This window comes from Ursus americanus, chromosome 2, assembly GCF_024610735.1.
Source record: "Ursus americanus isolate L20-20 chromosome 2, mUrsAme1.1.p, whole genome shotgun sequence".
NCBI classification, from domain to species: domain Eukaryota; kingdom Metazoa; phylum Chordata; class Mammalia; order Carnivora; family Ursidae; genus Ursus; species Ursus americanus.
In genome coordinates this window covers 18,058,482-18,082,893 of record NC_142128.1, presented here as the reverse complement: position 1 = coordinate 18,082,893, position 24,412 = coordinate 18,058,482, and the positions used below count along the sequence as shown (strand labels likewise).

Below are 24,412 nucleotides of genomic sequence, written 5' to 3'. Positions count from 1 at the left end.
ATGAAAGCGCTGCTTCAAGGCCACCTGGCTTCAATTACTACTGGGAAGTCGCCGTCTCCTCTCTGGAGGCTCCTTCGCTCCAGGTGTCCCGAGTCCTGGGATGTTGAGTTTTGGTGTGGGGTTCTGTGTGTTCTTCCTGTAGGCACCTGATGGGTCTTTTGCTCTAGAACTTATGTCCTGCAGATCTGGGAGAATCGCTTGTGTCATTCCTCAGTGTCTCCTCTCTTACTCTGCACACATTCTGTCTCTCCCCCTGAGCCCCTTGTGCGGATGTTGGACCTTCTAGGCTTAACGTCTTATTTTCAACTTAGCTCAACTTTATCTCACTACCTTCTTCTGCTTAATCTTTTATTGCAACAGTCACATTTCTTCTATTTCCAAGGGCTCTTTTTTCTTTCTTTTTTTTTTTTTTAAAGATTTTATTTATTTGACAGAGAGACAGCCAGCGAGAGAGGGAACACAGCAGGGGGAGTGGGAGAGGAAGAAGCAGGCTCCCAGCAGAGGAGCCTGATGTGGGACTCGATCCCGGAACGCCGGGATCACGCCCTGAGCCGAAGGCAGACGCTTAATGACTGCGCTACCCAGGTGCCCCTTTTTCTTTTTTGCACATCCCTCCTTGAGAGCTTCTGTGTTTTCATGGATGCAATGCCTTCTCTCTGCCAGTTCTTTCACGTTTTCCTCTGTGCCTCACTTTCTATTTCCTATGTTTGTTTGTTTCTGTTAGAGTTCTCAAATGTTTGTTGAAGCATTAAATTGCTGCTGGAAGACTGTGTTTCGGGTGTTGTTCAGGGGCAGGAGGAGGGAGCCATCGTGTGGGCTTCTGTGTAGGGAGAGCATGCAGGGGTCAGCTGTTTTGTTGGGATACCCCTAAATTTCAGTATCTAGAAGACTCTTCTCTTGGGCCAGTCAGTTTCTGCAGAAAAGCAGCCTCCAGCCTCTGGCCTAGGGGACGGTTAGTCTGACAGCCAATGTGCAGAAGCCAAGTTTGGAACAATAGTGAGAGGACCCTCCTCTTTTAGTGTCCCATATTCAGCACGTCGCCCTGTCCCCACTGGGTCTGTGACTCCAGAAACCTTCCAATGCATCTTAGGGAAAGTGGCAATGCAAAGAGGGGGAGAGGACCTGGGGAAGCAGCAGCTGCTCACCCACACTGCCAGCCAACCCTCTTGTCTCTGGCGCTGTCCAAACTTGTGCTCAAAGGTACCTGGGATCTCCACATTCTTAGTTTATTTCAGGTTTTGAGGCATCGACTCTTGGCTATTGCCCTTCACTGGCCTTGAGCTTCCCCAGGCTGCTCAGTCCGTTACTATCTGTCCATCTGCGTTGAGCACCAGAATACTGTTGACGACTCTCTGCTGTCATTCCTGTCCTGGTCTCTTTGTACCTGCAGGTTGATTCCTTTTATATCCCTTGTCATCACTAGGCAAGAGTTTGGGAAGAGTGCAGATAAACGCATATATCCCATCTATCATCTTCTACTGAAAGCTCTGACCCTCAGCTTTTTAAATGACTTTGGTTGGTCATGAACAGCGTGGCATTAAAAAAAAAAAATCAAGAATAGAGAAAGATAAAGGACTAAGGAAGGTTTTTAAAGTTTTACAGTCTATGGTCCTTAGTTTAACTTTCCTGGAAGGTTCAGATCCCACATCTGTCACTTACTGATTGCTCAACCTTATGTAAATGACTTTGCATCTCTTAACTTTAATGTTCTTATATGCAAAAGGTGATACTACCACCTACCTTGCAAGGGCTACAGGATATTGAGATCATGCAACACAGCATCGGTACTCTCAAAATGCTGGAGAGAACAGTGGTTTAGTGTAAGAAGGAAAAGATGAACTTGCTTTTGGACACCACGAAGCTGAGAGGTTGGAGGGACATCTACACAGAGACGCATGCTGACACTTAGGATTACTTTGATTCAGTGAACATTTCCCGAGCACTTTTGCTATAGGAGATCCTAAGTGAGACACTGAGGAATGAACGAGTTGAACACATGTGCAATCACCCACTGCAAGGCTGAACGTGGGAAGAGAGAAAGGCCGGAACTTGGAAGGGAGAAGTGAAAGCCGTCTGCACAGCCAAGGGGAAAGAGGCTGAGACTGCCTTTACCTTTCTTTGTCTTACAAGGCCCACACTCAGGGTGGATCTCTTGCAAGGGGAGAGACACCACCTTCGCAAGGCCAGCGTTCAGCATGTACTGGTACAGCCGCTTAAATGTCCTTTCGCACAGCCCCTGCCAAAACACAATGTAAGAGCTGCTATCAGATGCGAGCGAGGCGTCTGCAACCGCTAAAGTCATGTCAGCGAACCCAAGTTCAGGACCTGAGTTAACCGACTCTCTTGAACGAGGAAACACTGCAGGGGCTAAGGAGGAAAGACTCCAAACTATGCTGTCAAGGGAACAAAACAAGGTCCAGAGCACTAAATAAACAATTCTAAAAATGGTTTTGATTACAAGAGGGAGAAAGAGATTTATTTGCTCAAAGATCCTGGAAGGATATGTAGGGGTGGGAGTCAGGCAGACGGGGGGCAGAGCTAGAAGGTGGCTTTTCACTATATACTTTTTCAGTGTTTGGTTTTCTAACAAGGAAGTGTGCAACGGACACACACATACACACACACACACAAAGCATGCACACACCTTCCCTGGGCAATGGAACAAAGAGAAAAAAAAAAAAAAGGAAAAAAAACTACGGCAAACAAAATGCAATTTCGTTTATCAGTGAAGCTTCCACAAAATGACCCCATGTGCTCCTAACTGCAGGGGCCACCGGCGAGCTGCTTCCAGCATAGGCCATGTTTTCCCATCTACACGTTTGTGAAAATAAGTGATTTATTTGCCAACGTTGAAAAGTGAGATTTCATTAAAAAAAAAAGTAGGTTCTGGCTTCACTCGCAAGAAATCTGGCAACAAATCCTGGGACTGCGGATCGTCAGAGCAGCCGTCAATGAGAGCCAGGACAGGCACATTCTCGCAGAGTGGCCCCGGCAGCCCCTTGCATGTCGGGGCTGCAGGTCAGTTCCTAACTGTCATCAGTTAGGTGCCGTCTTCTCTCACAACAGCCAAGAGGACAATGAAATATTTCTTGAGAGCAAACCGTTTTTTATAATTGGCCTGTTTCATTCGTCCGTATATCTATTCTGGCTGCTGCTAGCGTTGGCCTTTGCGAGCCCTGGAGTGGTGAGGCCAGTTCCGGCTGCTGTGAGCTGTGGGCGGAACCACGGGAGGCACTCACCGCTAAGAGCTGTCAGTGGAGTCTTACGGCTTTCCTCTTACCCTCTTACCCTCCGGGGGTGAGAGAGGGAGCAAATGTCTGCGGGCCGCCGCCACCACGTACGTGTGATCAACTGTCAGACTAGCCAGGGCTCCAGCCCTTGGGCAGGAGAACATATGGCTCTCAAAAAAATACAGACGACTCACATATGGCCCATCCACACACCGGCTTGTAAATGGGATCTATTGTTAATCTAGCTGGGCCCCCAGCATCATGCAAAGACCCTACGGAAGTTCATCCATCAAACCCCAGCCCCTAACATATGGTCCTAAGTCCCGGACCAGCCGAAGCGAGGGAGGATGATGTCGTCCCGCCTTCCGGGGGGCTGCCGGCAGGGACTCACACAATCTGCCCAGAAAAAAGGGAAAGGAGCAGTGCGAGCCTCCCCCACTCCCCAAAAAAGACAGCATCCATATTCATGGCATCAACCTCATGTATTGGCTAATTATTCACTAAGTCCTGCTCAGCTCTCTCTGACCCTGTTTCCAGCTGCCAATGAGACATCGCCAAGTGAAAAGTCCCAGAAGATCTTCATACTCAGTAAATCCTAAAGTCAAATTTGTCATGCAGCTCGCCCTCGCAAACGGGTTCCTCCTTCTGTACTCCCTACTTTATTCATGCATTCATGCCACACATGTTACTGAGCGCCTACCATGGGCCAGGCCCTGGCCGTCTGCCTGGGGGGCTTCAGTAGTAAACAAATAGGCCCGCCCCCTGCTCTCCTGGGCCTGCCCTCGGGCCCTGTCCATTTCAGTGAGGTGCAATCACTCAGGCCAGATAGCAAGACTCTTTCATTCACCTCCACCTCCTGGCCTCAGTCACTCACCACACTGAAACATGTCCAATGATACTAGCAATCACCCACCCGGGGCCCGGCCCGAGGCAACAGCACCCACCTCCTGCCTGCACCTCCCATCTCTCTTCCTGCCACCGTTCGTTTCCTCAACATTCTTCTCTCCTTGCAACTTCTCCATCTACGAACTGCCACCAGCAGTTTATGAGGCTGAAGGCCACAACCCAGCTCCTCAGCCTGGTGCTCTAGACCTCTCCTATCTGGCTCCAACTTCCCTCCCTGGCCGCATCTCTGCGACCCCTGCCTGAGCTCACTGCGACTGGGTTACTGCACTTCCAACCCATCTGCTCAAGCCGCTTTCCCGGGCCTGAAATGCCACTACTTGGGGAACGCTTCATCTTCCAAGCCCCCGCTCGACCGTAACTTGCTCTATAAAGCTTCTCCCAGCTCCCTGAAGAAAGTGCACCCTTCATGGAGCTTGGACGCCTCCTTTTAAATAGGCTTTGAGCCTAAGTGTGTGTTCACACGTCCGCCCCTCCGGTGACACGGCTCCATGACACCGTGAGACCGGTCATCCTCACCAACTTTTGTCACCGGGGTGCAGCACACAGTTCTGACTCCGAGCAGATGCTCACTGAAGTATTTGCTGGATAAATAATGGAACGATGCCCTATCACGGTGCACTCCCCTGAGCCAGTCCACAGGGCTGACCTGAGACCATACGAGCCCGCTCTCCCCACGCCTGAGTGACCCGGGCGGGCAGAGGGCTTCGTTCTGCAATGTCTGCTGGACAAGAAATATAAGGGACAGAGTGGGCAGGATTTGTTTTGTAAGCGAGCAGGAATTTTCTAGGGACTAGGGACCCTAAAGAAGCTTTATTGGTCTGCCTTCCGTTTTCCACTTTGATAGAGACTCAAATACCGAGAAATATTTACCGCAAACGCAGTGCACGTGTAATGGCAAATGACATGGGCCTGCTGTCTGAGAGGAGACAGGAAGGAAGGAGCCTGGGGGGCAGGGCAGCGCACAGCTGGATCGAGCTGCCTGCTGTTAAATGAGAGACTGCAGGCCCCGGCTTGCCAGAGCCTCTGGTATTTTAAAGGAAGTTGGAAACTTTGATTTTTATGTGAAATCTCAATAAAAAAAAATGCTAGGTCAAACGTACTTTAAAAAACATATAGGCCCAAACTGACCCATAAGCCTCATAAGCTCTGCTTTAAAGAGATGATATGGGGCGCCTGGAAGGCTTAGTCAGTTAAGCTCCAACTCTTGATTCCAGCTCAGGTCACGATCTCAGGGTCATGGGATGGAGCCCTCCGTTGGGCTCCATGCTCAGCAGGGAGTCTGCTTGGGATTCTTTCCCTCTCCCCTTCCCCTGTTCACATGCACACATTCTCTCTAAATAAGTAAAATCTTTTTTTTTTAATTTTATTTATTCATTTGTCAGAGAGAGAAAGAGAGAGAGCACAAGCAGGAGGAGCGGCAGAGGGAGAGGGAGAAGCAGGCTCCCTGCTGAGCAGGGAGCCCGATGCAGGGCTCGATCTCAGGACGCTGGGATCGTGACCTGAGCTGCAGGCGGATGCTTAACCGATGAGCCACCCAGGCTTCCCAATGAATAAAATCTTTTAAAGAGACTTGGGCACGTAGTAGATCTAGCGTTAGAGAAGAGGCCCCTTTCCCTCTATAGTGGAATCGGAGACTGGGGCTTCACGCACAATACAGCAGCACGAGGTGAGGAGCATTATCCTGGCGCCAATCATCAGACTCCAAACCGTGTCCCCTTGTGGGCTAATCACTATGACCCAAACAGCTTGACTTTATTTTTATTTTTTATTTTTTTATAAAGATTTCATTTATTTATTGGACAGAGAGAGACACAGCAAGAGAGGGAACACCAGCAGGGGGAGTGGGAGAGGGAGAAGCAGGCTTCCCACCAAGGGGATCGATTCCAGGATCTGACCCGAGCCAAAGGCAGACGCTTAACGACTGAGCCACCCAGGCGCCCCACAGCTTGACTTTGAACTTTAGGTTTTCAGTTCTGCTGTCTAACCCACAGGGCAATGTTTCTCTCCCCTTTCCCATGTCGGCTCTTCCCTAGCTTCCACCAAAGACTGTCCTCATCAGCCTGGAGGCAGCGAGGCTCCTCCGTGCTTTCCTCCTCTCCCCCCTTCACCCTGCCTCTACTCTGGGGACCCAGAGCCCAAGCTGGCCAGTCTGTGCTTTTCTCCCTGCATCGTCTCGCCTGCCTCTCTGCAAAGTCACGATGCCCTTTCCGTATCAAGCCAGTGGGGACAGAATTAGAAGTGTGCTTATGGAAGCACCCCTAAATGCCCAGATTTGCCATTCCACACGAACTTCTACATTAGGTCCTAGAGCAGACTGTGGGCAGCAATGGGAGCCGGTTAAGAGCACGAAGGCCTTCAACAAAGGACTGAGCACTTTCTTATCCTGTGAAACAAAGGAAGATCCCACTTGTTTCAAAGTTAGGGACGGTCAAGGCCATTAACAGGGCTTCCACGTGCCAGCCATCTAATTCATGCTCGACAAGGAGGTCCAGGCTGCAGCACACATCACTCCAGCCAGCGCAAGGGCCGCCCCGGGCACTCACCAGTTCTTCCCTCAGCCTGCCCAGGGTCTCCATCTGGTTACTCCGTGTGCTCAGCACACCCGAGAGCTTCTCCATGAGGATGTCGTACTTGCTCCTCCTGTGAGAAACACAAAACAGTGCATCTTTTCAACCCTACTGCTGAAGAGTGCCTGTGTTTTAAAGATGCCAAGGCAAGACTTAAATGACAACACACCAGCCCAGACCGCCTCAGTCCTAGGTCTCAGCCATCGTCCAGCACACATTCCGCACCTGGCGGGGCAGGGACTATGGCTCTGAGTGGTTCGGTCACACGACCAAGGGCACCTAAGTGGTGACGATGCACAGACTAGACTCTTCGGCTGCTGCTATCGCGATTCTCGAAAATGCCTGACATTTTTATAATACCATAAAGTTTAGGAAGCACTGTCTATATTTCCATATGATTCACTTGGTGAACGAGGGGGATTATTTCATAAAGAAGTGAACAGGCTTTTCTAAAACTCAGACTCAAGACATGAACCTAGGTCTTTGGACACATCCAGTGCTCTCTTTGCTGTCCTGATGCCTCTGATCCTGAAGCACGACTCCTGACTTCCCCGGCATGAGCGACCCCACCTTCCACCTCACTTTTATTGTGTAGGATCATGACAGCTTCTAAGCTAATGGCCACCAAGGAAGCTATGAAAGAGAGCAGAAGGCTCCCGGACTGTGGGTGCCTGGGGAAGGCCTTGGCTTTACCTGCCCACAGCCCTGGGGGTAGGGAGGGCATATGTATGGGATTCAGAGTCGACGCCCACACTGACTGCCTCTCAACACATGAATAAAGGCAGGCGCAGATATTCACTGTACGCGGACTAGAACCGGCACCGTGTCGTGCCCAGGCTCCAGGAGAGGAAACCATGCTTCAGAGAGCTCAAGTGACTTCGCCCAAGTCAAGTACAAATGACTTAGTCCATTGTTCTCCCTGCCACCCACAGCTGCCACCTATGTTCTCTGTGGACACAGGCCACACACCAGTGGAGTCGTCTGCTGATACTGGTATTTAACCAATGGATAGTAAGATAAATAAATAAAATGCAAATTCTCGAAGCACGATTTTCTCTAATGCAGGATTTCTAAAACGTAGGGTTGAAAACAAATTTGGAATTTCGACAGGAATACAGTGATATCATTACTCCTGGAAATCTTTAGTCAATAGTCTGTCTAGACATGTAGATTAAGTGCTTTCTTTGGGTCCAGGCCTATGCTATGTATTGGGCACTGCAAACCTTAAAATTTTCACTGAATCCTGAGTGTTCACCCACCTCCCTTTTGGACGAGGTGCCAGGCCACTGGGTAAAGGGCAAGGCCTCTGTTATTTGGCTAGGGGAGACAGAGTCATTCCCCGTGGTCCAGGGAAGGGGGAATGCCTACTGCCTCTCACGTCTCCAGCGACACTGCCAGCCTCCACTACAGGGCATCGGTGCCCACATACTCAGGGGGCACCCAGCCTACTCACCCAAGGGCCACGTATTCTAGGTCCTTCACCCACTCAACCCTTCCCCACCCTGGTCACTGCACCTCCCATCAAGGGCAGCACAAGGTGCTGGAGTGCAGGCTGAGTGAGGCCTCTCTGAAGGGTGGTGGAGCATTTCTTTCCCCCATTCTATGCCAGGCAGTCACCCCAACAGGGAGTAGCAAAGAGGCAGAGACTCACTCCCAGAAACTCTTTGATGCTCAGAAGGCAATGTGCACATCTCACCACCTTGCTACACTGTCCGGACTAGGACACGTAGCTGAATGGTAACATCACGCATGGTACTCACTTAGCAGAAACCTCCCCATCTCACCATCTAGGTTGATTCTGAGTTGCATGTCGGAAAAACATGCCAAGTTTAAATTGGAAACAATTCAGTCTTCATTCTGTCACTGTAACGAATCTAATTTGACTTTTTATTTTTTTTACGCTCCCCCCAAATTTCACCAACATGTTAATAGTTCCTATTGCCGGGCTGCGGGGTTATAGGATTTTTTTCCTCCTTCTTTTCTGTATGATCTCCAAATTTTCCACCAAGTGCTTTGGTGTCTGCACGCCGTACCTGTCCACATGAAACCGATTCAGGAGGAGGAGAATTGAGTGCTGCTGGGCTCCAGTGGGTAATCGGATCACATGGGACTGCATCGTAATGAGCCCGTTTTTGTTCAGAATTTTCCGGTGATAGTGGAGCTTCCCAGCATCAACCCTGCAGGAGAGGAAGAGCATGGCTATGTCAGTTTGTTTGCCGGCAACTCTCCCCCAACAGTACAGATGGCCTCTCACTTGAACATGCTAGAGACACACACTTCCTAGCCAGCCACTTCAAGGGAACAGTCGCTGTGAGACAATGGTCTTGAAAAGAACAGGCATGCCTCAGCCCGAGTGCCCCCCAGCCCCCAACAGAGGTGGATGAGAGATGGGGAGAGAGGCCTGGGGAAACGAAGCGGGATGGGATGGCTGGGCTGGGCTGGGCGACGATGAGGGTTAGTGAGGACACCATCAAATACGGGTCTTCAGTCCAGTCGTGGCCAAGGAGTAAGGTCACTCTATATCCTGGTTTGCTCGATGGGCCCCATTTATGCCCACTGCCCTGGCATCCCCCTGGAGCTCCACCTTCCGCTTTCAAAATGTTTGGCTTAGCCACTAAATTATACGGTTGCTCCAGGGTCTCTTCAAATATGAAGCACTGATGCCCAATCATCATGGATTGCAGACTTGCCCCAGTGGCGGGTGGAGACGAACGGGGAAGGGGAGTCAACAAGGCCTGCGCTGGGGGGCACGGCACAATCATTGGAGAGTCCTAGCACTTCAGGAGAGAAGTGAATCATCCCCTCACTTGAAAGCAGTGGTATGGAGGTCTCGCTGGAGCTCCCCTTGCCACCGGGACCGGCCTAATCGCTCCAAAATGCAGTAGGAGAAGTCGGGGAGCTTCAGGTCGGGGTCACCCTCTGAGCCTATCAAGGCCCTGTAACGCATGTCCTGGGAGGCAACGATGATCAGTCTCTTTCCCCACCTGCAAATCAAAACAACCACAGGGAAGAAGAGCTTTAAGTGACTCTAAGAAAATCAAAATGTGAAAAAAACAGAACCTTAGAGGATCGTCATTTTGTGCTGCTTCTTAGAGGTTCACAATGCCCCTGGCGAGGAGGTTTCCGTCCCCAGACTGCACGGGGTCCGCGGTGAACACAGCCAACCTTGTCATCTTGCGTGGAGCCCTCCACGGTCTTGCCAGGACACACAGACCTCACCAGGGCCTGGGATGCCCTATGTGCCCTCCACAGCTCTGCCTCTTACCCTCCACAGCCCTGCTGGTCCCGAAACAAGCTGCCTCCTCTGCCTGGCTGCTCCTCCCCTGGTGTGTAGGAGACTGACTCCTTCTCATCATTCCAGCCACTGTTTAGACATCACCTCCTCAGGCCTTTCTGAAAGTCTAGCCAGTCTATTCCCTACCTCTGACCACTGCCGTATTCTTCACAGCACCAAGCACTCTTAAAAATGGCCATATACATATACATTACTTTTGGAGACATTCTTGTCTGTCTCCTCCCTTCAAATTTAAGTGCCGTAAAAGTAGGTTCATTGTTGACTCTTTCACTAGGACAAGGACACCTTCAGTGCCTAGAATGATTGTGGTGTGGAGTACAGGCTCTGCAAACATTTGTTAAGTGACTGAACTAACCTACGGAACTAGAAATAAATTTCAGAGTCAAAAATACAGGCATACCTGAGATATTGTGGGTTTGATTCCAGACCACTGCAATAAAGCAAATACTGTACTATGGCGAGTATCGCGATAAAGCTAGTCAAACGAATGTTTTGGTTTCCAGTGCATATAAAAGTATGTTTACGCTATACTGTAGTCTATTTAGTGTGCAATGCCATCAGGTCAAAAAAACCCCCAATGTGCACACCTAAATTAAAAAATAGTTATTGCTAAAAAATGCTAACCATCATGTGAGCTTTCAGAAAATTATAATCACGGATCCCAGATCACCATAACAAATAAAATAATGAAAAAGTTCAAAGTATTGCGAGAGTGACCAAAATGTGATAGAGACACGAATAAGCAAATGCTGTTGGAAAAAATGGTGCCAGCAGACTTGCTTGACGCAGGGTTGCCACAAACCTTCAACCGATAAATAAAGCAGGATCTGTGAGCGTAGTAAGATGAGGTATGCCTGTCCTCAACTATGCAATCAGTGGATCTGTAGTCTGTTGCAGACCTGGGAAAAATCATTAGTTCCTCCTACTGACCTGGACTGTGAAAACAGAGAGTCCAAGAATACGTCCTGCCTAGCAAGGTGTTTCAGACTGAGTGACGTGATGGAAGACAGGCCTTGCGGTCAGAGCAATGAAACAGAGTAGAGGAGATGCTGGCCCAAGATGAGAGAGGTTGGTAGCTCATGAGCGCTTATGCATGGACCATGGGTGACTCATGTGGGAAAGGGAGTGCTTCCAAGTGGGTGTATCTCAATGCCAAGGAGCTAGTGAGTGATGGGTTCTCTGCCAGCACACCCTCACGGGATCTCTGCTGCAAGGCTTGGACCCTAAGAGTGTGTGAATGGAGTAGGACAATCTGCCCAAGACGTCAACTTAGATTAGCAGATAAGGCACTGTGATAGAGTCTCACTCTTAAGTGGTGGAGACTGGGCAGAGAAAATTAATTTCTTCCATCAGATCCCTCGGTCTGATGGTTCTCCTTCCTCCTACCCCACACCAGCAGACTTCACTTCTACCACCAACTAGGCCAAAAGATCAAAGAAGAGGTTGTCCTCCTTTTAACTCACTGCAGGTTCCTTTACATTGTTTGTGACCTACAATGAGTCTAATGTAGTCATGGAGGGCTGCGGAATCCATCCTCGAGAAGAATGTTAGGTTGTGAATACACATGAAAGAGAGACAGTTCACTTCCGGTGTCGGCATGTCACAGACTTAGGATCTACGCTCTCTCGTTTCAAAACAGGCTCATGAAGCTGAATTGGAAGAGGACACCCAGGAAAACAAAGTCTGAAAACAGGGGAACAGGTCTGCTGCTTTTCAAATGCACTCAGATTTGTTTACTACACTGGACGTCATAATGCCAACATTTCCAGTTAGCTGACTCAGTGACTCCTGCTGGACTGAAATTGCTGAGTGTGGTCACCAGACAGGATGTCAAATACTGATTAAGCACAATGCAAAGTACCAGAGATACCAAAATAAATAAAAGTGGTATCTACCGGCAAGGAGCTCACAGTCCACTGAAGGAGTAAGTTGAGAGGGAGCGATTACGCTATGGCCCAAGAGCGGGCAGACAGCACCTCTGATGGCCGAGCCTACAAAAGCCATTATGTGCGGAGTCCCAGTTTCAGCCTGTGTGTGTGACTAGAACGTGCGCGTCGTAACCAGGGAACACTCTCACAGGAGGGGATTCCAGAGTTAGCAGTCAGCGGGGTGGGTGAAGGACAAGGAAGCAGAACCTCCAAGTTTCCGGAGGCATGGAGGAGCACGCCTGTCCTGGGAGGCAAGTGGTGTGGCCTGGCTGGAAAGTCTGGGGTGGGCTCGCAAGCGAGAAAGCAGAAGGAAGGAGAGCTCAAGAGGTCGGTGGGAGTCCACATCTTGAGGGCCCTACAATGGCATCACGGGGAGTTTTGATGTCATGACACAGGTCAGGGGTTACAACTTCACACCCAACAGGATCATCCATCAGTCAACGTGCATTTCTTAGGAGTTAATGTTGTGCCACGCCTATTCTAGATCCTAGAGATACAGCCATGAACAAGACAGAGTTCCTGCCCTCAAGAGTTTATGGTCTGGTGAGGAAAGGGTGATGTGAATAAACACTTCAGACCATTTTTGGTACTGGGGCGCCTGGGTGGCTCCGACAGTTAAGCGTCCAACTCTTGATTTTGGGTCAGGTCGTGATCTCAGGGTGGTGAGATTGAACCCCGCGTCGGGCTCCATGCTGGGCGTAGACTCTGCTCAAGATTCATTCCCTCTCCCTCTGCCCCTCCACCCCTCATGCACGCATGCTTGCGCGCTCTCTTTCTCAAAAATAAATAAATAACCATTTTTGGTACTGCAACAAGTAACATAATGGTGCTGGACAACACAGACACTTTGTGAGGAGCCAAGCTGAAGACTGAATGACGAGTAGAGGGTGGAGATGTGAAGATTTGAGGCAGAACATTCTCAGCAGAAGGACGTGCCATAGCCCTGAGACAGAAATGAGCCCTGCATGTTTGGGCCACCGCACAGAGAAGACTCAGGCAAGTTGAAGGGCTATAGTTGGAGAGCTGGGGGGAGTGGAGGATAGGTCCTACAGAGCCTGATGGGCTAAGGTCAGGGGACAGGCGGCTGCAGGGCATGGAGCTCTAGGTGGGATGTGGCTCATGGCTCTGGCCTATGTTACCAAGTCAAAATCAGTCCCACTGCAGCTCGATCCTGTGATTTTTTTTAAGAGGAGCTAGAAATCCAGAGTTTAAATATTAGCAACGAAATGAAATTTAAAACAAACGAATCACCGTGTTGGCTAAACAAAGCATGTGTGGGGGGCACATGTGGCCAGTTGGAAACAGCTCCCGAGTGACCAAGGCACTATTCATCACAATTCCATCTTAGAGAACAATGTGCCATGCGGTGTGGAAAATTCCAAAGAGGAGAGACAGGGGCGCCTGGGTGGCGCAGTCGGTTGAGTGTCTGAGTCTTGATTTTGGCTCAGGTCATGATCTCAGGGTCCTAGGATTGAGCCCTGCGTCAGGCTCTGTGCTTAGTGGGGAGGCTGCCTGGGATTCTCTGTATTTCTAAAATAAATAAATAAATAATTTTTAAACAAAGGAGAGACAGAGAGAGAGAGCAAGAAGGCAGGCAGGAGACTCTTGCACTATTCTGAGGCCAAACGGGGTTTGAGATAAAGCTTGAAGGTCAAGTCCACAGGACTTGGTTGCCAGCTGAATGCAGAAGTACAGAGAGAAGGGGCCCCGGAATCCCCAGTTTGCAGCTCGTACAACAGGCACACAAGAATACCCTGGAGCAGAGGAAATCACAAAAGAGGCAAGGAAGGGAAGAGGAGGCAGGTTTGGGGTGAAGGAGTGTGACGCTCTGACTTCTGGGCACAATGAGGAAGAGGTTACTGAACTCCACGCGTGGCACTTGAGGGACATCTGGAGAAGCGACAGAGCCCTTGGGAGCAGCCCAATATTTAGGGGGTGGACGGAAGTCGGGGAGTCCATGAGGGAGCTGGTGAGGATCGGCCAGCACAGAAAAACAAAGCGAAGTCAGGGGGCAAAAGCTCTAAAACTCCCTGACTGGGTGGTGGGGTCAAGGAGCTTAAGGGCCAAACAGTGTTCACAGGCTTGTTACTAGGAATTTCAGAAGATCCGATTTTGGTGAAGTAATAAAGGCAGAGGAGTGAAGGGGAGAAAGAGTGAAGGCGGCTATTTCTTCCAGGAAGCGCAGCCTCCAGCAGCCCAGAGCGATCAACAGTCACGGGGGACCCAAGGTCAAGAGAAGGTCCTGCTGTAAGACAGGCGAGTCATCAGGGCTGAGGAGAGAGCTCCAGCAGGAGCGCAAGGGAGGTGCAAGGAGCTAGGCTGGAGAAATGTGGAGAGGAGGAGAAGAGAAGCAGAGCACAGCCTGGGCCAGGGCCAGGGCTTCTTGTTGCCTCTGAGCTGACGGGATGGGAAATAGGTACGGTAAAATTACAAGCGGAAGGAGATGGATGTCGGCAGAGTTCCCACTGGCAGCTCTTCCCTGTTTGTGAAGTGGGAAGGGGAGGTGGGAGGGGGGATGGGCTGGAGAAGGTAAGGACTTGCATTAGCCACTCTGGGAAACTGGACTCCCCCCGCCCCACCCCCCCAGCCTGGACAAGAGAAGGAAAGGCACTGATGCAAATGAGAGATGGCTGCGCCAGGACTGGGAACCCAAAGGAAAGGGAACTGCGCCAGGACTGGAGACCCAAGGAAAAGGGAAAGGTAGGCCCCTGAGCAAAATCAGCGCCACCAAGAGTGGAGTGCAGAAGGTGGAGGCTTGGTGCAGGGCTGACCCACTGCGGACCAGCCTCCGTGCTCTGACTACACCCCGCTGGCTTCAGGGCAGCAGGAGGCCCGTGAGGCTCTGATGGTGCAGATCCGTTACCTGCCAAAGGCTTCCACCATCATACAACGGGGCTGTAAAGACTTGGTCCTGATGTCATTGGTTATGTTTTTCCTCTCCTTGAAGTACCGGCATGACCCTTGGATGCCGTCCTTATTCTCTAAGATCATATGAATGGGGTAGACATCCTCCAAAGCGACTGGATCCCTCCGGGACTCCAAAATTCCGGTTTCCAAGTCAATCTCTTCATACCTAAAAGGGGGAAAGCACAAATACCAAACCACAACTCAGCTTCGGAAAGAATACATACTGGGTGCATTCTTCTTTCCTTTTTTTTTTTTTTTTTTTAAAGATTTTATTTATTTATTTTTAGAGAGCGAGGGCTCCAGGAGGGAGAGAAGGAGGTAAAGAATCTCAAAGGGACTTCATGCTGGGAGCCGGAGGCAGGGCTGGATCTCACGACCCTGAGATCATGACCTGAGCCGAAACCAGAAACCAAGAGCCGGATGCTTAACTGACAGAGCCACCCAGGCGCCCCTGGCGCATTCTTCTGAAAACCTCCTGCTGAGATCAGAGAGAAGGAGTGAGCTCACTCAGTCCTCCAGCCTTGCAAATGCAGATTAGAGCAGCATTCCTGCCTTTCTACCCCAGAGAGCACAGACCTTTCCAGGGTTCCCCCAAACCACCCCAGAAGCTGAATGCCGGCACTAGAACCATCTTACTGGCCCAAGTCATAGCCTTTCGGTCTCCTTCCAAATCAGATGCCTGAACGTTAACAATTTTCACCTCGGAATCCTCAGTCCTGTTTTCTCCTCCAAACACTGTCTTGTGTCTCCAGTTGTCTACCAAACACCTCGAATTCAAGGAGATCCAAATCAAAAGTTATGACTGGCTCTCCTCACCTCCAATGAAGTCCCTCCTTTCCACTTTCTCCCAGTTACGTCGTATCAATGCCATGGAAACATCTTTGACTTGCATTTCTTCCCTTACCCAGTCAGCCAAGTTTGTTAGGCTTTCCTTAACAAACCCTGCTCACAGCCTGCACTAGTCTAGTTGAGGCTAAATCCCACTTACACTTACCAGCCCTTTCTTTCCTGGCCTTCTCTGTGACCTCTGCTCTGCTTTACTCTCCATTCCCAAATCAAGTCTTCTACCATCTGCCAGGAGGGGCTGTGGACTACAGTCCACCACCTTTCCAGCCACACCTTCCTAGGCTTCTTTGACAGTTCCTAGTTGTCCATCCAGCCTTTCAACGTTGGTGCACCTGAGGGCCCTGTCTTAGGCCTCCCATCACACCGTACTCTCTTCCAGGGATGATCCTAGGCACAGCTTTAATCCAACCACATGTGATAACTCCCATGTCCAGCTCCATCCCTCCCTCTAGCCCCCTTTCACCCAATGAAGCCAAATGTTTACTAAACAGAATCTCCACTTGGATCACCCATAGGAACCTTGAACTCAATGTGTCTCAAATACATTCAGCACCTTGCCCACTAGCACCGAGACCCAACCACTTTGCTGCTCTTCTGTGTTCCCTATTAACAATGAAGGGCATCAATATTCACTCAAGAATCCAAATATCAGGAACCAGAGGCCATCATCCCTAATTCCCTCCTCTCCTTATACCCCACATCCAGTCACCAAATTCTCCTGATTCTTCTGCTTCATAGTCTTGGTTCCATTTGCTTCTCTTATTTATTCTCACCTGCACCACAGTAAGCAAAACTGATGTGGAGAACAGAGACGAGAGAGAAATGCAGATGAAATTAAATTTCCTTATAACCTGCAGCCCATTGTCACATAAGGCAGGTAGAGTATAGTTCCTCCAGGAAGCTCCCAACTTAAAGTTAATGCTTCGCTAGAGGGAAAAACAAACTTAGCTTGAAAACAGCCAGGCCTCTAGGGTCCTGTGAATCTTCTTCGGCATAGGAGAGTCCTTTTGGAAACCTCCCTTTGTCTTTACTTCCCCCAACTTGAAAGTATATAAATCACTCCCTCCTCACAACCCCAGTGCAGCTCTTTCTGCCCATGGGTCCGGTCCCCATGCTTTAACGAAAGCCTTCTAGCACCGAAGACTTCTGTAGAATTCTTTCTCGGCCATTGGCTCTGAACCCCAACCTAGAAACCACATCAAAACCATGATTCTTTGTTTGTGGTTGGATTACTAAAATCTCTCAACTTCACAATTTGCCCTCAATGTGACCCACCTTTGAGTGGGGAGGGGGAAAGAGGGAGGCTTCCAACTGTTCTTTTAATAAAGAATCAACTCTTTAAGTGGATTAAAAGACCACTGATTACCTCTCCAGTCCAATCTGGTTAAGGGCAGCGAGGATTCTGTACCCCAAACTTCAAGGATTCAAATTCTGGGTTCTGCTCTTGCTAGCTGATAACCTTGAACAAGTTGCTTAGCCTCTCTGTGCCCGAATTCCCTCTTCGGGAAAATGGTAGTGATAATTCCCACCTCTAAGGTTATTGTAAAACTTAAGTTGCTATATGTCAGGATCTTAGCAAGTTCCAGCTCACAATAAGCATATATGTAAGTGCCAACTATTACTCCCTATTCCCCACCTCCAATCCTACGCTCAACCAAACTTAACTTACTTCTCTTCCTTTAGGCGTTCAGATTTGCTGTTCTCTCTCTAGAGTACTCTGCCAACCCGCCACCTAAATCCAATCTTTAAGTCTTGTTTTAGACAGTATTACCTCTGGGAACTTCACCTCACAATTCAGCTTAACAGCACAGACTCTACAGAGACAGACTGCCTGGGTTCAAATCAACACTTGGTCACTTATATCTCTGTAACGTTGGACAGGTTAATCTACGACTCAGTTTCCTCTTCTGCAAAATGGGGAAGATAACAGCACCTATGGGTGAGGATCAAGTGAGTTCAATCTCCTAAGCTCCCAGAACAGGACCTTATAGTATATAGTACCAGGCCAATAATAAGCACTCAATAAATCCTAGCCGCTGTTGTTGTTGTTGTTATTGTTATTATCATTATTGCTAAGCTTGCTGTTAAGCAGATCTCTAGTTGCCTCAGGCTCTCTAGTCCGGCACTGAATGAATGCCCCAGAAAGGGTGGCTAAATTCAACGGTCTCCAGTCTTGATCGAAACTGACTTCCTATTCACCACGAAAGAGTAGTACTCTTTGAAGCTTGAAGAATATCCTCCCCAAGAGTCCTGCTCACACCACCCAAACACCTACACGGACCGATCGGGACATCACTAGCTGACCCCCAATTCCATCAGACGTCCAGGCTCTGCCAGGCCCGAGGAACCCCCCCAGGCACCCTTACACCGCGCCCCCCATCAGACTCGCGGTCCTCCCCCAGCTCCCCTCCTTTCCCCCGCCCCCTCCCGTCAGAACCCGGGCCCCTCCCAGCGCCACCGGACGCTGGGCTCCGCGGCCGCCCGCCCGCCCGCCCGCCTCAGGGCCAGGCCGCTGACCGGTCCTGGAGCTGGAGGTCGGGTCGCTCTCGAGGCTCTTCATAGAAGCTGATGCCCGGGTGGGTGGCAAGGGCCCGCCAGAGGAACTCCTGCGTGTAGGGCTCCAAAGGCAGCGGGAAGGGAGGCACTCGCGTCTCCAGACGGCTCCACAGAGCGGGCAGACACAGGCCATCAAGCCCCTCCAGGGCCACCTCGTCCAACAACGACTCAAGCGCGTCCATTGCTACTTCAGTTTGCAGCTCCCCGGGCGCCTGCGCACCAGGACACTAAGGGCCCTCCAGCGCGCCTGCGCATAGCGATCGGCAGCCCTGGGAGGCGGGTTGGACCTAGAAATCCGAGGAGGAGTTCCAGAGCGCCGGCGTGACGTCCGACCTTTGGGGGCGGGCTCAGTCCGCGGGGCTCCACCGCCATTGGTCCGGAACCCCGCAGTAACCAGGGGAACTGCAAACAGTGTAGAGGCCGCTTCCGGTTCGAGCACCCGGAACCGCCGCCTCTAGGGATGGACGGTGAGTGTCCGTGGGCCCCTCCGGGCGGTCGGGCAGTTATTCTCCCATCTCTCCCTTGGCTCCCTCGGATAGAATCCTAGGCAAGAGAGCCCTGGGCCACCACTGCGTGACCCAGGGTGGTCTCTGGTCAGAGGGAAAGGGAGTCCTAGTGGTCCGGGATGGTAAGAGGCTGGGGGGAGTGGTCAGTTGGTTTGCCACTGTGCAGAGCTGTGTTGGTGTAGGAACCCGGTACAGGTCGGGGGCTCAGAAGAGCTTTAAAGTAGCAAGGAGAGGTAGAAGTCTGAAGGGGGGTCTTGTGTGTCTTCCTCGGATGTGCAATTGTGAAATCTAGGAGTTGGTATGGGGGTAAGCGTCATCCTGGGGAGTGCGGTCGTCAGCTACTGGGAAAACGGAGTTGATAAGGTGGGTGGACGAAGTCGAGGGCTCGTTTCTGAGCTCGTTTTCTGAGCTTTGATGTTAATAATTAGTACTGTTCCGTGCCAGGAATTCTGTAAGCGCTGTCAACACCTCGTTAAGCTTCATAACAGCCCTTTGAGGTCAGTGGTGTTATCCAGTTTTGTAAATGAAGAAACTGAGGCTCAAAGAAGTTAAGTTAACTTTCCCCAAATCAAACAACCAGCAAGTGGCAGAGTGAGTAAGAAACCCAGACACTCTGTCTCTGGAGCTAAATTATAGAGCTTGAGATTTGGAACAGATTTCAGAGGCCCTTCATTCCAGACGTTGCAAATGGAGATATCTGCCGGGGCAAGTCTGGTGGGCTGGATTGGGCTGTGACTGAAAATCAATTCCACTTTTGAAAGGAAAGCTTCTTACTCAGTTCCAACCAATTATTTTCCTGGGGCACTGCTCTAAATACCATGACAGCCAATCATTCTGATGGCCAGATGGACAGATGCCGCCTGTGGGCCACTATTTAGGGTTCCCTGTTTAGAATCATGGAATTGACCATTGAAAACAGTCTAAAAATAGGCTACTCTGATCTCATTTTGAAGATAGGAAAACTAATGTCTAGACAGACTGTTAGGGTCTGTGCTAGAATGCAGATCGTTGTTCTCATTTCACCACTATCCCTTACTTCCAGGAGTTTGTTCCTTGTATCCACTTAATGTAGGGTGGGGAAAAATTTTTTTTAATTGAACAGTCTGATGTGTACTTAAAAGACATCTTTGCACTTTGTACTTAAGAGGTACTATAAAATGCCATTTCCAGTTTGCCTTGTGGAAAGATCAATGTAACATTGCTACAGAACAATAGTTCTCAAATATTTTTGATCTCAGGACGCCTTTACGCTCTTACCTCAAAAGAGCTTTATGTATATTGTATCTATGATATTTACTATATCAGAAATTAAAGCTGAGAAAATCTTAAAACATTCATGTATCAATTACTTAAAAATAACAGTAAACTTGGGACACCTGGGTGGCTTAGTTTGTTAAGCGTCCAGATCTTGGTTTTGGCTCAGGTGATGATCTCATGGAGTGTGAGATCCAGCCCCGTGTTGGGCTCCACACTCTGCAGGGGGTCTTCTTAAGATTCTCACCCTCTGCCTCTCCCCACGCTTGCACGTGGTTGCTCTCTCTCAATAAAATAAATCTTAAAAAATAACAGTAAACCCTATACTTCTGAATATAAATAATAATTTTAATGAAAAATAGCTATGCTCCCCCAAAAAAATTAGTAGGAAGAGTAGCATTACATTGTCTCAAATCTCTTCAATGTCTGGCTTGATAGAAAATAGCTAGACTCTCATTTCTGCTTCAACCAAACTGGTGTGTTTTTGGCTAATGTATATGAAGTAATTCTAGCCTCACACAGATTTTAATTGCCTTTTCGAATAACTAGACATTCTTTTTTGATACTGTACCAAAACTTAGCAAGTGGTAATTTCTGAAGGGTATGCACAGTGTGCCATCTGAAACCATACTGGTGAACTTTTGTATTCTGTTACATTATAATCCATTGGTTTATCTTGTTCTTTTTTCGGATATTTTGATTTTATTACCTGAGGCATTGGTCATTTGGAAAATGTTGGTTTACTGAGTTATGCAAATCTTCCAGATGTTGACATTTCAAATGCCATTATGTAATATCAAGTGGAATGTCCTTATACATTCACATTTGTTACTATCACCACCTATCTCATTTTTTAGAAAAAAGTTTAAGCTGCTAAACTCAGGGTAGTAGAAACAAGTTTTCATTTGGGCAACAGACACTGGCAGTTGTTTCCTTGAAGGGACCGACTCACTTTTTTTTTTTTAAAACATATTTGAGAAAATGTCCATGAAATACCCTAGTCTGAGTAACTTAGTTTGTTAGTTGTTTATTCGAGTAAAAATGGCATTCTGTACGTATGTGGCTAGTTCAGCTGGTAACTCAAACAAGCGTGCGTGTGTGTTTTCTTTGGCTTGTAGCAGAAGTGCTCGATGTGTACTTCCCATTTTGCCACACAGAATGTTAAAGAGATGTGTACTCATGAGACAAAATTGAATAAAATTAATTGTTACAATTTCATAAGGATATTGTTAGGTGAAAGTGATTTTGTTGTTGTCGTTGTTTTTTCGTGAGTACATGGCAGTAAAGAATGTGATGACAACTAATACAGTTTCGTGCCGCTGCCTTGTGGCAACTCAGGCCACAAGCAGTTTTACCTACTGCTGCTTTCATCAGTGCAAATATCAACACAGTGAAGATGTCTTAGAATTGTGATGAAAATAGTTTTGTCCATGTGAACCCCTCTTCCTCCCAGAGTCTGGGAAAAACAGTTTGAGAAACTTCGCTGTAGACCATTTTCAAGAAGTCCGCTCAGTCCCTCTGTCATCATCCTGCTGTCTCCTAGAGCATTATCATGGCCCAGTTGAGGAACCTGTTAATTATCAGATTGGTTACAAAAAGGAAAAACTTGTTCTCTTTAAGAAAGCGTTTGCCCTAAGATTAGATTTAGCATTCAAAGGATCCCATTTCCATTACCATTTTTTTTTAAGATTATTTATTTATTTATTTGACAGAGAGACAGTTAGTGAGAGAGGGAACACAAGCAGGGGGAGTGGGAGAGGAAGAAGCAGGCTCCTAGCAGAGGAGCCCGATGTGGGGCTCGATCCCAGAACGCCGGGATCACGCCCTGAGCCGAAGGCAGACACTTAACGACTGTGCCACCCAGGCGCCCCTCCATTACCATTTTTAAAACTTAGATTTACACAACAATTTTAGAGGCACATATCTGTTGGGTAAAGTGAAGCATCCCATGATGAATTGTGAGTCTAGCCAACTAGATAAGCCAAGCCTGGCCTTATTGAAAAGATGTTTACTTCCCAACCTTACCAAAGCTTAAGTATCTACCAGGTATCCCCACACTGGATTGTACTTTGGTCGATTCTGCATATGCAGATCACCATTTTTCCTGACCCATTGGTTTTGACTTTGGACAAGTTTTATCTGGCTCTGCAATATGGCATGATGTAATGTTGATATATCTGGGGGGCTGTGTAATCTGTGTAATATCTCAGCTGTGTACTCTGACCTCTCTGAGCCTCAGTTTTCCTGTCAATAAAATCGAGCTGATGATAAGGCTTACTTTGTTTTGTCTGGTAAGCCACTGGTGAATTCAATGAGGCTATGCACGAACGCACTTAACTCCAAGTCTGGCATGTAAAAAGCGCTCTGACATGGTAGCCAGTGCTGTCATGATCTGCGAATGGGCAGACTTCCGCTGGCAGAAGAGGGAGGAGACAATCTGATGAAGCTCTCTAGCAAATAATAATCTTTGTAATTAGCTCACTGTTTGTTTAAAAGAAAAGCCGGCGTGTGACATTTTTCATTTACCTGAATGTAAACTAGCAGAGTGTGAGTCTTCTGCTATGAAGTGTTCACCTTTATGTTAAAGTCACATTTCCTCCAGTGCTTTTAAAATATGAGATGGTTCGAGGAAAAAAAATATCTACTCAGTTTTCAAGGAACATAATAATTAGACAAAAGTTCAGCACATTGACATAATTAGAAAGGATTTTAAAGCTGTTCATTTGCTTTTGCTCTCCCCAGAGCAAATATTCAACATTTCCCCTGCTTATCCTGTTCATTTGCTTAGTACACTTTCTCAAAGAATTAATAATGCCAAGATGAAATTTAGCCTAGCTTGTCTAAATAATCCCAAACTGCAAAACGAGTGATGGTTGAATTAGTAAGGTTTTGTTGAAAGTACACTGTCAGCATGTCTAGTCTTTTCTGTTCTGGTACGGTATTCACCTGGGCTCCCGGTGATTTGTTGATTTCCCTTACTATTTAAAATAAACCAAGCCAAAAATGATGTAAAATAAAACAGAGCAAGCATTCAGCAGGCAAAACAAATGTGTGGTCCGTGGAGTCTCTATGTCTGTTCTGTCTTCCTCCCTTCTTTGTGCCCATCCTTGCATCTGATTCATTTCTTTTCCTCTTGCTATTTCTCAGTATTCATCTCAACCTGTGATTTTAGCTTACAGGACGTTGACACACTATGCTTTGCTTATTCTTCCTTAGGACATTTGTTTAGTAACTCCACATTTCAGTGTCTTCCTTGTGCTGGAATCCAGAGATATCAAGATGAGTAAGACTGGATCCAGGTGAAGAGTAGATAGGAGTTTATTGTATTATTATTTTTTTTTTCTTTTTAAAGTAGGCTCCACGCCCAGCATGGAGCCCAGCATGGGGCTTGAACTCACGACCCTGAGATTAAGACCTGAGCTGAGATCAAGAGTCGGACGCTGAACCGACTGAGCCACCGAGGCGCCTCTCCTTGTATTACCTTAAAACTTTAAGTTGATTTTTTTGAATGTAGAAGTTAAAAATTTTTTTCACCTTAAAAAAAAAAGAGAAGTTACAATTCTGCTCTTGTATTCACTTGGGCAATTTTGGAAATCCCTACAGATTACTTTTGTGTGGCACAGTGTGCTATATATATATGTTTGTTCTCTTCGTTTTAATCTGAAAAAAAAAAGAGGGGGGGATATATTCTCTGCCCTGAAGAACTTCATAGTCTGGTGAGAAAGCTAGTCATCAAAAGGTAACTATAATCCAACATGGGAGTCCCTAGGAGATAACATTCATAAAGGTCTTCCCATTTCTCAAAAGCAATCTGGCTCCCTACCTGCTTTTATAAATAAAGTTTTATTAGAACACAGCTATGCCCACTTGCGTATAAATGTGTACAATCTATGGCCATTTTCATGCTTCAGTGGCAAAGTTGACTAGTTGTGGCAGAGACTGTATGGTCCATAAAGCCAAAAATCTTTACCATCTGGCCCTTCCCTGGAAAAGTTTGCCAACTCCTGCCAGAGAGGATCTGATTTGATTCTTGAGACAACTCCATATGATACTCGCTGTCACTGGGGTCATTTATACCATGCAGCTAGCAGGTAGCAGAGCTAGGAGGACTCAGCCAAATAAAGTGTACGCTCTTGACTTCATGTACGTCTAGATTATGTCATCAAAGACCTGTCTCAGACTTGTCCCCATCAGCGTGTGGCCAGGTTGTTACACTTGGAAAGTGAGCATGCGGGCAATGCCTACTCATTAGGCTGGTTGAAGAGCAAACACAGTTTAAAAGGCACTGCCCGTGCCTATCTCCTTGGCTCTCTCAGGATCTGACCCTGTGGCTCCTCCTCTCCTCCCAAGTAGGAGAGGGCTTACAAGGAGCAATGTGGTTGATCGGAAGAAGGAGCTTGGTGCTGTTTACAGCTCG

General features: G+C 48.2%; 2 protein-coding genes across 8 annotated transcripts in view; one reads left to right on the top strand and one right to left on the bottom strand.

Moving 5' to 3' along the window:
* GTF3C1 (general transcription factor IIIC subunit 1) overlaps positions 1-18,467 on the bottom strand; it is a 72,170-nt gene extending 53,703 nt beyond the window's left edge. Inside the window, exons 1-6 of one of the 2 annotated variants that reach the window (XM_045775223.2) lie at positions 18,197-18,467; positions 14,790-14,999; positions 9,511-9,687; positions 8,737-8,880; positions 6,680-6,776; positions 2,113-2,236 (exon numbers count right to left, since the gene is read on the bottom strand). In XM_045775223.2, the coding sequence (XP_045631179.2) occupies positions 2,113-2,236; positions 6,680-6,776; positions 8,737-8,880; positions 9,511-9,687; positions 14,790-14,999; positions 18,197-18,417 (973 nt within the window). In that variant the 5' untranslated portion in view covers positions 18,418-18,467. The remainder of the gene's footprint in view (positions 1-2,112; positions 2,237-6,679; positions 6,777-8,736; positions 8,881-9,510; positions 9,688-14,789; positions 15,000-18,196) is intronic. The other variant, XM_087869335.1, reaches the window with a different exon arrangement.
* Positions 18,455-24,412, top strand: part of KATNIP (katanin interacting protein) — a 183,259-nt gene continuing 177,301 nt past the window's right edge. For all 6 annotated transcript variants that reach the window (XM_087869345.1, XM_087869348.1, XM_045775225.2 and 3 more), the window contains exon 1: positions 18,455-18,702. Coding sequence is in view for 4 of the 6 variants with exons in the window: in XM_087869348.1 (XP_087725474.1) it covers positions 18,696-18,702 (7 nt within the window). In the remaining 2 variants the exon portion in view is untranslated. The remainder of the gene's footprint in view (positions 18,703-24,412) is intronic.